A 14,722-nucleotide genomic window follows, 5' to 3' on the forward strand; every position below is an offset into this window, starting at 1 on the left:
AGTTTCAGTTCTAATAATGCACTTCAAATACATTTTGGAGTGTCTGTTTGAGGCGTTTGGGGCGATTTCACCCTGGCCCCAAAATGCTCGCAACGACAATACGGGGGCATGATGACCCCTAAATTTTTTAAAACTTATTTTTCTATTGAAAATTATCACAAAATTCACCAAAAGTGTGCACGAAAGCCTTCGTATTTCACTTTTAAAACTCCAAAAAGTGCCCAAATGACAAGCTTGGTCGCTTCGCTGTGTCGCTTTCAACTTGAGAACGTTTACGCGTCTGCTTCCCCCCCCCCCCCCCCCTCCTCCGAAAGAAATTCTGTATACGGCCATGCTCTAAAGAGCCTGGCACATTGATTTATGTATACTTTCATTTTCATTATTTTTATCTCATTATCAACATGGCCTTACGCAGAATTTTTTCCAGGGGGGCCGGGGCCGGAGCATGACGCGCGTAAACTTTCTCAAAAAAATCTTGAAAGCGAGACAGCCACGGGACCAAGCCCAAATGACAAGCTTGGTCGCTTCGCTGTCTCGCTTTCAACTTGAGAACGTTTACGCGCGTCTGCCCGGCCCACCCCCCGAAAGAAATTCTGTGAACGGCCATGCTCAAAAGAGCATATATGGCACATTGATTTATATGTACTTTTCATTTTCATTATTTTTATCACATTATCATCATGGCCTTACACAGAATTTTTACCGGGGGGGGGGGGGGGGGGAGCAGCTAGGACGCGCGTAAAGTTTCTCAAAAAAATCTTGAAAGCGAAACAGCGACGCGACCAAGCTCAAATGATAAGCTTGGTCGCTTCGCTTTTTCAAGATTTTTATGAGAAAGTTTACGCGCGTCCTGCTCCCCCCACCCCCCCCCCCCCGGAAAAAATTCTGCGTAAGGCCATGATGATAATGAGATAAAAATAATGAAAATGAAGTATACATAAATCAATGTGCCAGGCTCTTTAGAGCATGGCCGTATACAGAATTTCTTTCGGAGGAGGGGGGGGGGGGGGGAAGCAGACGCGTAAACTTTCTCATAAAAATCTTGAAAAAGCGAAGCGACCAAGCTTATCATTTGAGCTTGGTCGCGTCGCTGTTTCGCTTTCAAGATTTTTTTGAGAAACTTTACGCGCGTCCTAGCTGCTCCCCCCCCCCCCCCCCCCCCCCCCCCGGGAAAAATTCTGTGTAAGGCCATGATGATAATGTGATAAAAATAATGAAAATGAAAAGTACATATAAATCAATGTGCCATATATGCTCTTTTGAGCATGGCCGTTCACAGAATTTCTTTCGGGGGGTGGGCCGGGCAGACGCGCGTAAACGTTCTCAAGTTGAAAGCGAGACAGCGAAGCGACCAAGCTTGTCATTTGGGCTTGGTCCCGTGGCTGTCTCGCTTTCAAGATTTTTTTGAGAAAGTTTACGCGCGTCATGCTCCGGCCCCGGCCCCCCTGGAAAAAATTCTGCGTAAGGCCATGTTGATAATGAGATAAAAATAATGAAAATGAAAGTATACATAAATCAATGTGCCAGGCTCTTTAGAGCATGGCCGTATACAGAATTTCTTTCGGAGGAGGGGGGGGGGGGGGGGGAAGCAGACGCGTAAACGTTCTCAAGTTGAAAGCGACACAGCGAAGCGACCAAGCTTGTCATTTGGGCACTTTTTGGAGTTTTAAAAGTGAAATACGAAGGCTTTCGTGCACACTTTTGGTGAATTTTGTGATAATTTTCAATAGAAAAATAAGTTTTAAAAAATTTAGGGGTCATCATGCCCCCGTATTGTCGTTGCGAGCATTTTGGGGCCAGGGTGAAATCGCCCCAAACGCCTCAAACAGACACTCCAAAATGTATTTGAAGTGCATTATTAGAACTGAAACTTATCTCTACACCAGGAAAAATTAACTTAACAAAAAAAGCAACAAGAAATATTTATAAAAAGTAGAAGGGCCTGTACAAGTACACTGATATTTCACTCTCTCAGCTCATATGCACTTGATCGACTTCCATCGAGGATTCAGGCTAAATTCCGCCCGCCACTGCCGGGGACCAACCAACGTAGTATTTCGATGAAGAGCACTCCGTCGATTCACCGGTTGTCCCTACGATACACGCGCGCCTATGGGGATTGTGAACTGTAGGAAAAATCGTATAAAATTACACTTTTTGATATTTCTACGAAGACGAAGTTATATAGAAAATAAAGAATATTACAATCAGACCATATCCCTAGAAAATTGCTTCAAGAAATGTCATTATGAAGAGGAAATGGACAAAAATTTGTGAAGAAAAATCACGAAAAAGGAAATCGCATCATGAATATTCATATCATGGGCGGTCCCACATTTGCATGTTATAGCGAGTTTTCCATTATTTAATAAATAATGGCATTATATAATAAATAATGGCATTATATAATAAATAATGGCATTATATAATAAATAATGGCATTATTTAATAAATAATGGTTATTTGTATATAAGTAATGATTATTTATAAATAATGAAGTAGACGTTTTCATTATTTAACAAATAATCATTATTTATAAATAATGGAAAACTCAACAAATTATTTATAAATAATGAAAAACAAATAATCATTATTTATAAATAATGAAAAACAAATAATCATTATTTATAAATAATGAAAAACAAATAATCATTATTTGTAAATAATGAAAAACAAATAATCATTATTTATAAATAATGAAAAACAAATAATCATTATTTATAAATAATGAAAAACAAATAATCATTATTTATAAATAATGAAAAACAAATAATCATTATTTATAAATAATGGAATGTCGAACTATTATTATTTACAAATAATGAAGTATTACTTGGAATTATATATAAATAATTAGAAATGATATTTTATATAATAGTAGTTATTTACAAATAAAATGTAAATTATATATAAATAATAGTTATTATTTAATAAATAATGATTATATAACAAATAATTGTTCTATATAATATTGGTACATTCGGCGCCTCATAGGAGTCTGCTAATTTGTATTGAAAGGCATGGGTATTCTTGTGTCAGAACTCAGAATTCCCAAATATTTTAGTAGACACTTTTTAACAGATGATTGATACCTGATGCACATGTCAATATACAGGTATTTATAAAGCTCGTACTACTTTTGTTCTAAAATATGATAATCCTTTGTAAAAGAGTCACTTCTTAACCCTAATTCTCCCGGGGGGCCATAATGGCCCCCCCTCAACAATTTTCGTGATATATCTGCTGCGCAAATTTTTTTGACCTCGCCGCTCACTGACTTTTTACTTTCAAGTTCCGCACAAATTTTGAGACCAAATTTGTGACACCCGGGTACGCGGTTACGACATTACGCAACATTATGTAAGTGCATGTCAGACCCAAAATTGCTCATAAACTTGATTTCATGTACAAATCCAATGCAAATTGTGTATTTAGCCAAAATTCATAAATATATCATTATTTCTACTTTTACTGATTAAACTTAATTAATTTTGCCTTGTTTATGATCAGAATTAAGTCTGGAACGATTTCCATCGAAAAAACAATAAAAAAACAAAAAGTAAAAAACAAGGAAATACATAAGAAATTAAAAAAACAATAAAATACATAAGAAATCGGTCTTGGTACCATAATTTTTTTCATTCACAATTGTTAGGAATGCTATAAAGAATATTTTCACCAAAAATAGCATTCTAGGAGCTTTATTTAGTGAATCAGAGCAAAAAGTATGATTTCATGAATAAATTAGCATAATTAATTCATATAAAATAAAAATATATGAATTCAGTGAAATTTACCAATGCAACTGCGTAGATTACGTCATTCTCTACCATCATGCAAATTTTTGTTGTGATCGCGCAATCCGCGGCTGAGATCTTAACAATGGCCCGCCCCGCCCCCCCCCCCCCCGGAATGACAGGAATAAAAATACCCCGGGAGATTTAGGGTTAAAATGTACTGTAAATAGTGATTTTGATAACCAAAGTATTCTAAAAATAGACAGTGTATAATGATTAAAAAATGGCACACAAAATGTTAGAGAAGACATTTTACAATCTATGTTTTTAGTTTATCACTGTGTACCTGCAATATATATATTTTTACTCCTTTTTATATTGATATGCAATCATTACTTTTGTCCTCAGTTCCGGGTTACATATCTCGATCAGTTGCTGGGTCATATGACAATGAAGGAATTGCCATATTTGCTCTGCTTTTCACCTACTATCTATGGGTAAGTGCAGAACCTCATACAAAGTTTTAAAGAAATGTTGTTTTTTTTAGATTTGCCATATGACATATTAACATATGGACCAAAAAAATCACTGAAAAATACATTTTTACAAGTTTGATTATATTAAACAGCTTGAAGGATAGAAGATTTGATAGAAAATTATTTAAAAAAATTGATTGTTATGTCTGTTTTTTTTTCTACATATTTGAATCATGCTTCATGCTTTATTATCTCTCATGCATGAACTCTAAAAATGTGTTGATCATTTTGACATAATATGTTTTGTTTACAGTTGAAGGCAGTAAAGACGGGTTCTGTAGCTTGGGCTTCTGCTACAGCGCTTTCATACTTCTATATGGTTAGTAAATCAATCAGTATTATACAGTGCATCTTTTTAAGAAAAAAAGGAAACTTGTTTCTCAGATGAAAATTTCAAGGGAATTGTTGAAATGATTATAGTGTTCAGAGTATGCAAATATTTTCAATTAATCGCAGAATGTTGATGTCCAATAAAGGGAATTGTTGCAATGTTTATAGTGTTCAGAGTATACAAACATTTGCAATCGATTGCAAAATGGTGATGACCAATCAAGGTAATTGTTTCAATGTTCATAGCCTACAAAGTATACAAAGATTTGCAATCAATCGCAGAATGGTGATGACCAATCAAGGTAATTGTTGCAATGTTCATAGCCTACAAAGTATACAAAGATTTGCAATCAATCGCAGAATGGTGATGACCAATCAAGGTAATTGTTGCAATGTTCATAGCCTACAAAGTATACAAAGATTTGCAATCAACCGCAGAATGGTGATGACCAATCAAGGTAATTGTTTCAATGTTCATAGCGTACAAAGTATACAAAGATTTGCAATCAATCGCAGAATGGTGATGACCAATCAAGGTAATTGTTTCAATGTTCATAGCGTACAAAGTATACAAAGATTTGCAATCAATCGCAGAATGGTGATGACCAATCAAGGTAATTGTGTCAATGTTCATAGCCTACAAAGTATACAAAGATTTGCAATCAATCGCAGAATGGTGATGACCAATCAAGGTAATTGTTGCAATGTTCATAGCGTACAAAGTATACAAACATTTGCAATCAATTGCAAAATGGTGATGACCAATCAAGGAAATTGTTTCAATGTTCATAATGTTCAGAGTACACAATCAAGTATCAACCAATCAGAATTGGAATTTAAAATTTTAATTGATCTAATACATCTATGTATCATGTGGCCAAGGGCTGTTATGCAATGTACAAGACAAAGAATTTCTTCATCAATATTGTTATTGTGTCTTGTAAAGAAACAAGATAACATAACTATATTCACCTGAAATAATGTTCTGATTTTGATTTGTTGCAGGTATCAGCATGGGGAGGTTATGTATTCATTATCAACCTCATCCCCCTCCATGTATGTGTCCTATTGCTAATGGGACGTTTCTCAAATCGTATCTATGTTGGTGAGTCATTTTTTTACATGGTATTTTTCATTCTCTGATCATGAGCCATTGCTGAATATTTTTAAAACAGATCCTAAGTTCTTGTTCTTTGAATTTTTCCTGTCATTAAAACATTTATGCCGGATTATCTTTTTTTTTTTGGGGGGGGGGGCTAGGAGGGGTTTTGCCATATTGCATTGTCTGCATAATACTGCAAAAGAAATTTTGATAAATATTATTTTACATACTTTTAAAGTATTTTGACACTAGCAAAGCTTATTAGGCTATACTGGTAATAAGCGCGATATGAACGCACCATACTTGTACAAACTTGTACAATCAATACATTTGATCAATTTTCCAATAATCGGCAACCGAATACTACGTTTTACACTAATCAAAGGTTTGCCAGAGTTTGATTACCAATTTGAGACATTCAGTTATCAAAAGTACATGCTGTAATCTTTGGTATTTGAGAACAAAGTGCAAGATATCAAATGAAATCTATGCTGAATTTAATGAATTCCAAACATTGTAACTCTGAATACGTGACAATGGCGGCCACACCGCTGACTGCACCTTTCAGTTATGTTCATGTGCATGTCATAGGCGCTGTACTGGGACACCCCACTGAGTCGGCTTGCTTATTATATATGACCACTTCTAGGTCATATAAAGAGGTCAATTTTTTTGTGATGTCTGATAATCTGGAGCGTTGATTGTTGGAAGTATTTGATTGGTGAACAATCAAATGGCGAAAAGGGTATTCATCCCAGGCCCAAAAGTAAGATGATATGATTTGTGATTTTATCTCTTAATAAACAATTGTACTAATTCATGCATATTTACTGATTGTCTTTCAGCATTCTGTACATTTTACATTTTGGGAACACTGATGTCTATGCAGGTGCCATTTGTAGGCTTTCAGCCTGTACGAACCAGTGAACATATGGCGGCTGCAGGTAAAGTCCATGTACAATATATGCTCTACGTTTCAGTATTGCAAATCTTCATTGGAATTGGTTATAATTAAGTTTGTGCAAGGAGCAGATGGAATGCTGGTTATTCAATTAACTATTCAGACAAAGGTTGCTTTCAATTATTTTTTTTCTGTCATAGAAGTAAACGTCTTGCAGAACACATACAAATGTTTAAAATGGTGTGTTTTGAAAGGTAATTCTGGGGAATCAGTTTATATTGAAATTTCATTTTTGAAAAAAGCACATGGGAGATAGGTCTTTGATATGTAACATGCATTGCATGCATTTGGAATCATGTTCAGTATGATGTATGGTGAATACATGTAAGTGTGAGATGGAGGAGAATTAGCTTCTTCTGAATTAAGGACATTCCACATTTAAGTTTGTGTGCATCATGATCTGCGCATATTTTACGCTATGCGCTTTGGCGTCATAAAGGATGAATAAGTGATTAATAAAAGCTATAGGTATCAGTGGATTTTCCCCTTGATCTTCTAACGGCATATTATGAAGCTAATTAGCTGAAAATAATCCATGGAACCGTTTTTTAAATACCTCTCCAATTTCAGAAGACTGTACTTAGCATTACTGCAAAGCATGACAAATATGACCTCTAGGTCAAATAAATGGTAGAACAGTTTGATATATATTCCCTCACATAGATACAAAGCATTTTGGCAATTTGGGTGATTTAAAAAGCTCATTTCCTCCTACAAAAGTGTTGATAGTTTAAAAACAAGCACATGAACTCCTATATTTTAATGTTTACACCTCTTAAGTAATTTGATGAAATTTACATGGATTTTAACTAAGTAATAGATGTTTAAACTCAACGTAGTAATCTTGGGGGGGGGGGGGTCTAGAAATGTCCAAACCTTTTAAATGTGCATTTCTGAAGAACTTCAAATCAGATGAACTTAAAAAATCAATAGCAAAAAATCAAGCACATGAACCCATGTTATTTTTTTAATATTTGAAATATTCAGGATCTATAGTAACTCTGCAAAATTTGATGAAAATGACATGGATTTCATTTTAACTGTGGAACGTCCTTCAAGAATTATTTGTACACTATCCTGCACTAACAATGCTTTGTGATTGCATTTTGATTCGTGATTTATGTGTGTCTGATTCTAGTATGAGAAAATTGATTGAGGATTCTTCTCACTGGCCTTAAATTTCCATATAGGGCAAAAGCTCTTTTCAAAATGGCACATTTTTATATAACAGCACAAATGGGAACAAGTTAAAAGGGAACAGAAATATTCAAAGTCAGTGAAGGGGCATTGAGGCTAATCAATAGGGTATCCATGGCTATTGATTAATTAAGGCACTGTCATCAACTCATCTGTTGAGTTTGTTCTTTTGCCGTCTTTCACCAGGTACCTTTGTTCTGCTACAAGCCTTTGCCTTCCTGAGATATATTCAAGATTTCTTGACCAAGCAGGAATTTCGCTCTCTGTTCTTCTTTGGGGTGCTCGGTACAGCAGGAATCACTTTCTTGGGGGTAGTATTCTTAACTTATGCAGGTGAGTAAAATTTTAAAGAAATTGAGATGTTTGTGTGGTATCTCCATAGAGGTAAGGGTGTTGCTCAGAACTTATTAGTTATCAGTTGCAATTATCAACTGCAAAATTGCTACTGAGGGATAACTTCTGTAACTGGTTTTCCAGGCAGAAGCAAACCAGCAAGGAATTGCAAATATGTGGGGGTTTTTTAATTGATTTAGGGACCTTACATATTTGCAGTTGGTTGTAAGTTTGTTGCAATACCCCTTTTATGTTAGAAAATTCTATCCAGCTATTTTTATTTTTAACTGAATGTTTTATTTCTTGATTCTCATGTTTGCTGGATTTTTCTTGCCTTCTATGACAATTTGTGTGTCATTGACAAAGAGTAATTCAAATTTAACCCGACATTTTCCGTGATAAATCCGCCGCTCGAAATGTTTTGACCGCTTCGCTCGCTGACTTTTTACTTTCAAGTCTCGCGCAACTTTTGAGACCAAAATGTGACCCTCGGATACGCGGTTCCGAAATTACGCAACATTTCGTAAGTGCATGCAGACCCAAAATTACTAAAAAATTTGAATTTGTGTAAAAATCCAATGCAAATAGTGTTTTTAGCCAAAATTCATAAATGTATCATTATTTTTCCTTTTACTGCTTAAAATCAATTAATTTTATCTTGTCCCCGACAATTTCCATTGAAAAAACAATAAAAAACAAATAGTCGAAAAACTGAGAAATACATAAGAAATTTAGAAAACATTAGAATACATAGGAAAATAAATGTTTTTTTGAAATTTTTGAAAAATGAATTTGATCAGATGCCTATCTAGAGTACGGTATGTGAAACAAAATTTAGCATTTTAGGGGCATTATTTTATTAATTAGAGCAAACTTATGATATGCATAAATTAGCATAATTAATGAGCAATGAGATTTTTCGCAGAATTTGATATTATAGTTTTGTAGATAATGCCATGGGTAATGCGTATGCCAATTTTCGTCGCGATCGCGCGATCGACGGCCGAGATCATAAGGGGGGGGGGCTGAATCAGCCCCCCCCCCCCCCCTCCAGTCTTCTTAGGTGTCGAAATAGCCCAGTCTATATAGGGTTAATGTTTAGACAATTTTTAGCAGACAACTCAGTGTAGACCAACCTCCCCCTATCACTGAAAGGTAAATCTTGGTAGCATTTAAACATGTACTGTATAGGCAATGAGATCCCAGCCTTGTTAGTAAATTAGTGCACAAAGATATATTTTTTTTTTTTTTTTGGACCGCCTGTTTTTTATTTTGTTTTTATAGTTTTACCAGAATATAATCTGAATGTATAAACTCAGCCTCCCAATGCAAACTGGTTCTGTGACAATTAGCTATAAATGCTATCACAGTGTTTTCATAACAATTGAACCCGATGTTACAATTTTGATGTCATTTTCAATGAAAAAAATTGAACACTGCATTTTCCTTAATAAGTTTATATTGGCAAGCTGTGTGTACATCAGAGCAGCACTCTCATGTTTTTAATTGACTTTTTTGCTTTCTTTTCATTTCTTAACAGTATTGAAAAAAATAAGTATTCAAAATATGAAGTTGTTCACACAACAGAGAAGACAAAAATAGTGATTATTTCTTCTTTATTCTGTTATCTTTGATCTTAGATATTTCACTGGACATCATTTTGCATAGTATTTGTAGATCAATGAAATTTAGCGTATACAGGGGGCTAGAAATCTAAGGTGTCGTCGAGTGCCTAACAAATTGTTCTTCATTTTCATGGATGTTGGTTATCTTAAATAAAATCTAGTTGTTTTTAAAACCAGTATTTCTATTAAATGTTTAGTGGTTTTGTCTGCTCTTTGTATAAATGGCACATATCTTTAAATATTTTTTTAATTTCTTGTTTGTCATTTTCATTGTATTCATATGACATCTCTTGGTAACCTAGTATTCATGTTTGGTTTTCAGGTTATGTTGCACCCTGGAGTGGTAGATTCTATTCACTGTATGATACTGGGTATGTGTTTTGAAAATGAATTATATTCATCAGTTTTTGTACTGTATTCTATTACAGTAAGGATCTTACTTCTTATGTAGTGTTGAAGATAACTCCTAAGTTAAGAGTTACTGTCTGATACTGGGTATTTGATTAATTACTTTTTATTATATGATAATAAGCATTTAACATATTTTTATGTTGAAGATATAGAGTGGTACATGTACTTCAAGCTTTGATTAAGTAGGTATTTTACACCAAGTTTACTCTCAAGTCAAAATCAATTCTATTGTAGAAGTAAGGATGCTGATGTGAAGTGTAGATTAATTTTCACAGAGTGAGATGATATTGATTACATTTTAAATGTATTTGAAAGAGTAGTCTGTATTAAAGATAATGAGGGTTTAGTAGCTATAAAAAGATTCAAAATTATACAGACAACTGGTTACCCATTACAAGCATTTTCATGGTGTAATGGCTTTTATAACTTCACATCACTCTTCATATGACCTAACCACAAAGTCTTTGGTCCCCATATTTCACAGTCTCACCTCTTGGTCAATTCTGTTCAAAATGATGACAACATGGAATAATTAGGATAAACATTGTTAGCCTGATCAGCTTCATTCAAGGGATCATCACCAGTCCGCACTTCACCTTTCCCTATGGTTCAAATCACATCCTTTCCCTAATTTTCTGTTGCCAAGGAGTTGATTCAACTTATTGAATAGCAGTATAACCTACATACTGCAATGAATTTTCTAGAAACACACAGATATCGTGTAACTCATCACAAATATTTTATGTAGTGACTGAAAGGTGCATTTTTTGGTGGAAAAATCCATAGTTCAGGGTCCCATATTGTGAAGAGTGATGATTCTGGTAACTTTGCCATTTGGGTAATACCATGGATACATTTATTTTGATTGGCTGCTGAGCCCCATAAAAAAATTTTACTTGCCATACGCTTATTTCATTATGATTATTTGGTTGTAATTTCTTTATTTGTCAGGGACACTGTCCCTAATTTCAAACTATCCTAAAAAAAGTACTCATTTCATGAATTCATATGGGTCCTTACTCCTTTGATACAATTTTCTTTTTCATGAATATGAAATTGGGGGTTAAGGGTCCTTATCATATAATTCCTTATCTTTGATGATAATTTTCTTTTCATTTCTCAAAAAAGGGTAAACTAAAAATGTTTTTAAATTTGTTTTTCTAGAAATTCATTTTATCAATTATATTTCTATCATAAAATTCATGAACATTCTATAATGTTATGAATGTTTTGTTTATTTTTCAGCTATGCAAAGATTCACATTCCAATTATTGCCTCAGTATCTGAGCATCAGCCAACAACATGGGTGTCCTTCTTCTTTGACCTTCATATCTTGGTCTGTACATTCCCAGCTGGACTCTGGTTTGTCATTAAGGATATCAATGATGAGAGAGTCTTCAGTAAGTATCTTTGAAAATTAGAATTAAAACAGATTAGAATTCCCATTCAGACATCTTGTTGCAAGTTCAGCAACATTTTTAGTTACAAAGTTTATACGAGGCATCAAAATATGTTGCAAAGAGTGGAAATTGCAGACCCATCAAAAGATAGTATGAATTATTTGTCTGAAGCATGTGATCCCATTTGTTTCCCAAAGTATGTCAATTTTTCTCACCATGTCTGAACATAAAGGAAAATGATGCTGAAATATATTCAGTGTGTTACTTCTCATTTCCAAAGAAAAAAATTTGAATGCTTCATCAGTGTATTATTCTCATACCAATCGGTCTTATTAATGTTCATTACACCCTTATGACATTAGGAGGAAGGCAGGTTATTTTCGTTTTGTTATTGTTTTGTATTTCAGTTGCCTTGTATGCCTTGAGTGCGGTATATTTTGCTGGTGTGATGGTCCGTTTGATGCTTACTCTGACTCCAGTGGTATGCATCCTCGCTGCTATAGCAATCAGCAAGACTCTCAATGAATACTTGGTGGATGAACTCCCCAAGAAATCCATGTCAGGGGATGAAGAAGATGAGGAAGATGAAGAGGATGCTGATCGCAAGAACAGGAAATATTATGATAAGGTAGAGTATGGATACAGTGGATGGATCTGGGCATGTTGCACAAAATTTGCGTTTGAATCAACCCCCTTGATAATTGCTTCAGAATGGCTGTTCAGTTTAGTTAAACCACAAGTTTTGTGTAGTATTCCCTTATTTAATGCAAATAAGCAGGTTCAGATGCAGTCCGTTTTCCCTCATTTATCAAAAGAAATCAGTTTGATGAGCTTAGCCTTTGTCACCTTGCCTAAAGTCACAGCAGCATCTTTCAAGCAAGAATCGCACAACCAGTTTCTTATTGCATATCAATCATCACCATTATCATGGACAAAAGAATGGGAAATATGTACACATTATACCTTTTTAATACTGGGATTCCTACTAAAAGACCAGGGGTCATTTCATAAGGCTATTTGTAAGTTAAGAGTGACTTTAAGAATGACTGGTGATCCCTTCATGTGGTAAATGATATTCTCTATTTTATGTTCATTGGTGATTATTTAGCACATAAGAAAGGTTCATCAAGTCGCTCTTAACTTACGAACAGCTTTATGAAAGGGCCTCCTGTCACTTTTTATGAGATGCCTTATGGACATCAGGAATGCATCAAAATTCAAAATGATAGTGTCAAAACATCTGTGCCACAAAACATGCGAGTCTCGTATGTTCAGTGGAAGTTCACAACTGATAGATAACGTGGGTGCTGTAATATAAAGGTGCAGTCAATGGTATACAAATAGCGAATAGGCATGAGTGCGATGGTGCGAGATTTCGCATGAGGTGAAAGAAAGATGCTCTATTCAACGAGGCGTTAGCCGAGTTGAATAGAGTGTTTCTTTCTTTCACCGAATGCGAAATCTTGCACCATTGCACGAATAAGAATATTCGCTATTTGTGTTGTACAACGCCTCGGAGTTTAGCGAATTTATGAAAAAACAAAGAGTTTTTCCTGCAGTAATCTATGAAAAGGGAGCAAAAATATGAAAAGCGAAAAGCAAAATCCCACAAGCGAACACCTTGGGCAGCATTGCGCATTTAGCCAGCAGACTATACGCGTATTGCACCTGCATTTTTACTGAGCGCAATGAATTGAATCGTATTGTGACGTCACCTCCTAAAGCCGTGCAACGGTACATTTTGGATGGTACGTCTTTTGTGCAACGGTACAAATGTTTGACATTCAGCCTCCCATTTGCTCGCGTACAGCAAGCTAAGTAGGCGTTGTACAATATTATATAATACATGAGATTTGTATAGCGCACTTTCCACATTGATCAGGTGCTCAAGGCGCTTCAGAGCAGAACAACAAAACTATTTACATATAATACATGTATACATATTTGTTAGTCTATGGCTACTCAAGTACAAAAAAATCTAAACGATTAATTGTAGATAATCATATTTCTATTTGTGTCTGCATTGTTGTTATTATTTCTTCTTGACTCCTATAGGCTGGTAAAGTGCGACGAATCAAGACAGACAAGGGCAAAGATGATGAGGGTATGGGAGGTAACCTAAAAGGATTCGTTGTGGTTGCTGTCATCATGACACTCATGTTATTCTCTGTTCATTGTACATGGGTTACCAGTAATGCCTACTCCAGCCCTAGTATAGTGCTTGCTTCCCACAATCAAGATGGGTAAGTATGTTTGTGTGCTCATTTTTTGTTTGTGTTCACAGGGCTGAGGAAAAATGCTGATGTGAATCTTGAAAATACAGTTGACCTGGCAAATCTGGATACATGGAAATTATGTTAAGAATATTCAGTGTGGATGTAATGGGAAAACCAAGAACTGATTAAAGGACCAGTCCACCCCAATAAAACGTTGATCCAACAAGCAAAACACTGAAAATTTCATCAAAGTCGGTTGTAAAATAAGAAAGTTATGACATTTTTTTATTTTCGCTTAATTTCCCAAAATAGTTATATGCACATCCTAAATGAAGGGACTGATGACGTCATCCACTCACTATTTCTTTTGTATTTTATTATATGAATATTCTAATTTTCTTTTATGTTAATGTTAAAAAAGTTTCATATTCCCCTGAATAAGTGGAATTATCATTGTTTTAACATTTTATGGTTCAGTCAAGTTGGCCCTTTTTGTCAAATTTGTAAAAATTAAAATATTGTATAATTCAAACAAAAAACAAAAGAAATAGTGAGTGAGAGACATCATCAACTCTCTCATTTGTATGTCACTGAGTTCTGCATATAACTATTTTGTGAAAAATAAGCAAAACTTTAACATGTCATAACTTTCTTATTTTACATCCGATTTTGATGAAATTTTCATCATTTTGCTTCTTTGATTTTGCTCTATTGATTCAAATCAACTTTTTTATGGGATGGACTTGACCTTTAAAGCAGGGCTCCACACTAACCCTTTTTTTCTACTGGTCCAACCTATTTATGTCGGACCAGTAGATACCCAGTTTTTCAATTTTTTACTGGTCCGAACCTAAAATCTACTGGTCCCCAAAAA

At 34.8% G+C, this 14,722-nt stretch overlaps 1 protein-coding gene across 2 annotated transcripts in view; it reads left to right on the forward strand.

The window, feature by feature from the left end:
* The window catches only part of LOC129257718 (dolichyl-diphosphooligosaccharide--protein glycosyltransferase subunit STT3B-like), a 43,792-nt gene that overhangs the window by 17,212 nt on the left and 11,858 nt on the right, over positions 1-14,722 (forward strand). For both annotated transcript variants that reach the window (XM_064096515.1, XM_064096516.1), the window contains exons 5-13: positions 4,146-4,234; positions 4,527-4,592; positions 5,609-5,708; positions 6,551-6,649; positions 8,050-8,196; positions 10,144-10,192; positions 11,478-11,632; positions 12,040-12,260; positions 13,688-13,875. In XM_064096515.1, the coding sequence (XP_063952585.1) occupies positions 4,146-4,234; positions 4,527-4,592; positions 5,609-5,708; positions 6,551-6,649; positions 8,050-8,196; positions 10,144-10,192; positions 11,478-11,632; positions 12,040-12,260; positions 13,688-13,875 (1,114 nt within the window). The remainder of the gene's footprint in view (positions 1-4,145; positions 4,235-4,526; positions 4,593-5,608; positions 5,709-6,550; positions 6,650-8,049; positions 8,197-10,143; positions 10,193-11,477; positions 11,633-12,039; positions 12,261-13,687; positions 13,876-14,722) is intronic.

Source organism: Lytechinus pictus, chromosome 3 (genome assembly GCF_037042905.1).
Source record: "Lytechinus pictus isolate F3 Inbred chromosome 3, Lp3.0, whole genome shotgun sequence".
NCBI classification, from domain to species: Eukaryota; Metazoa; Echinodermata; class Echinoidea; order Temnopleuroida; family Toxopneustidae; genus Lytechinus; species Lytechinus pictus.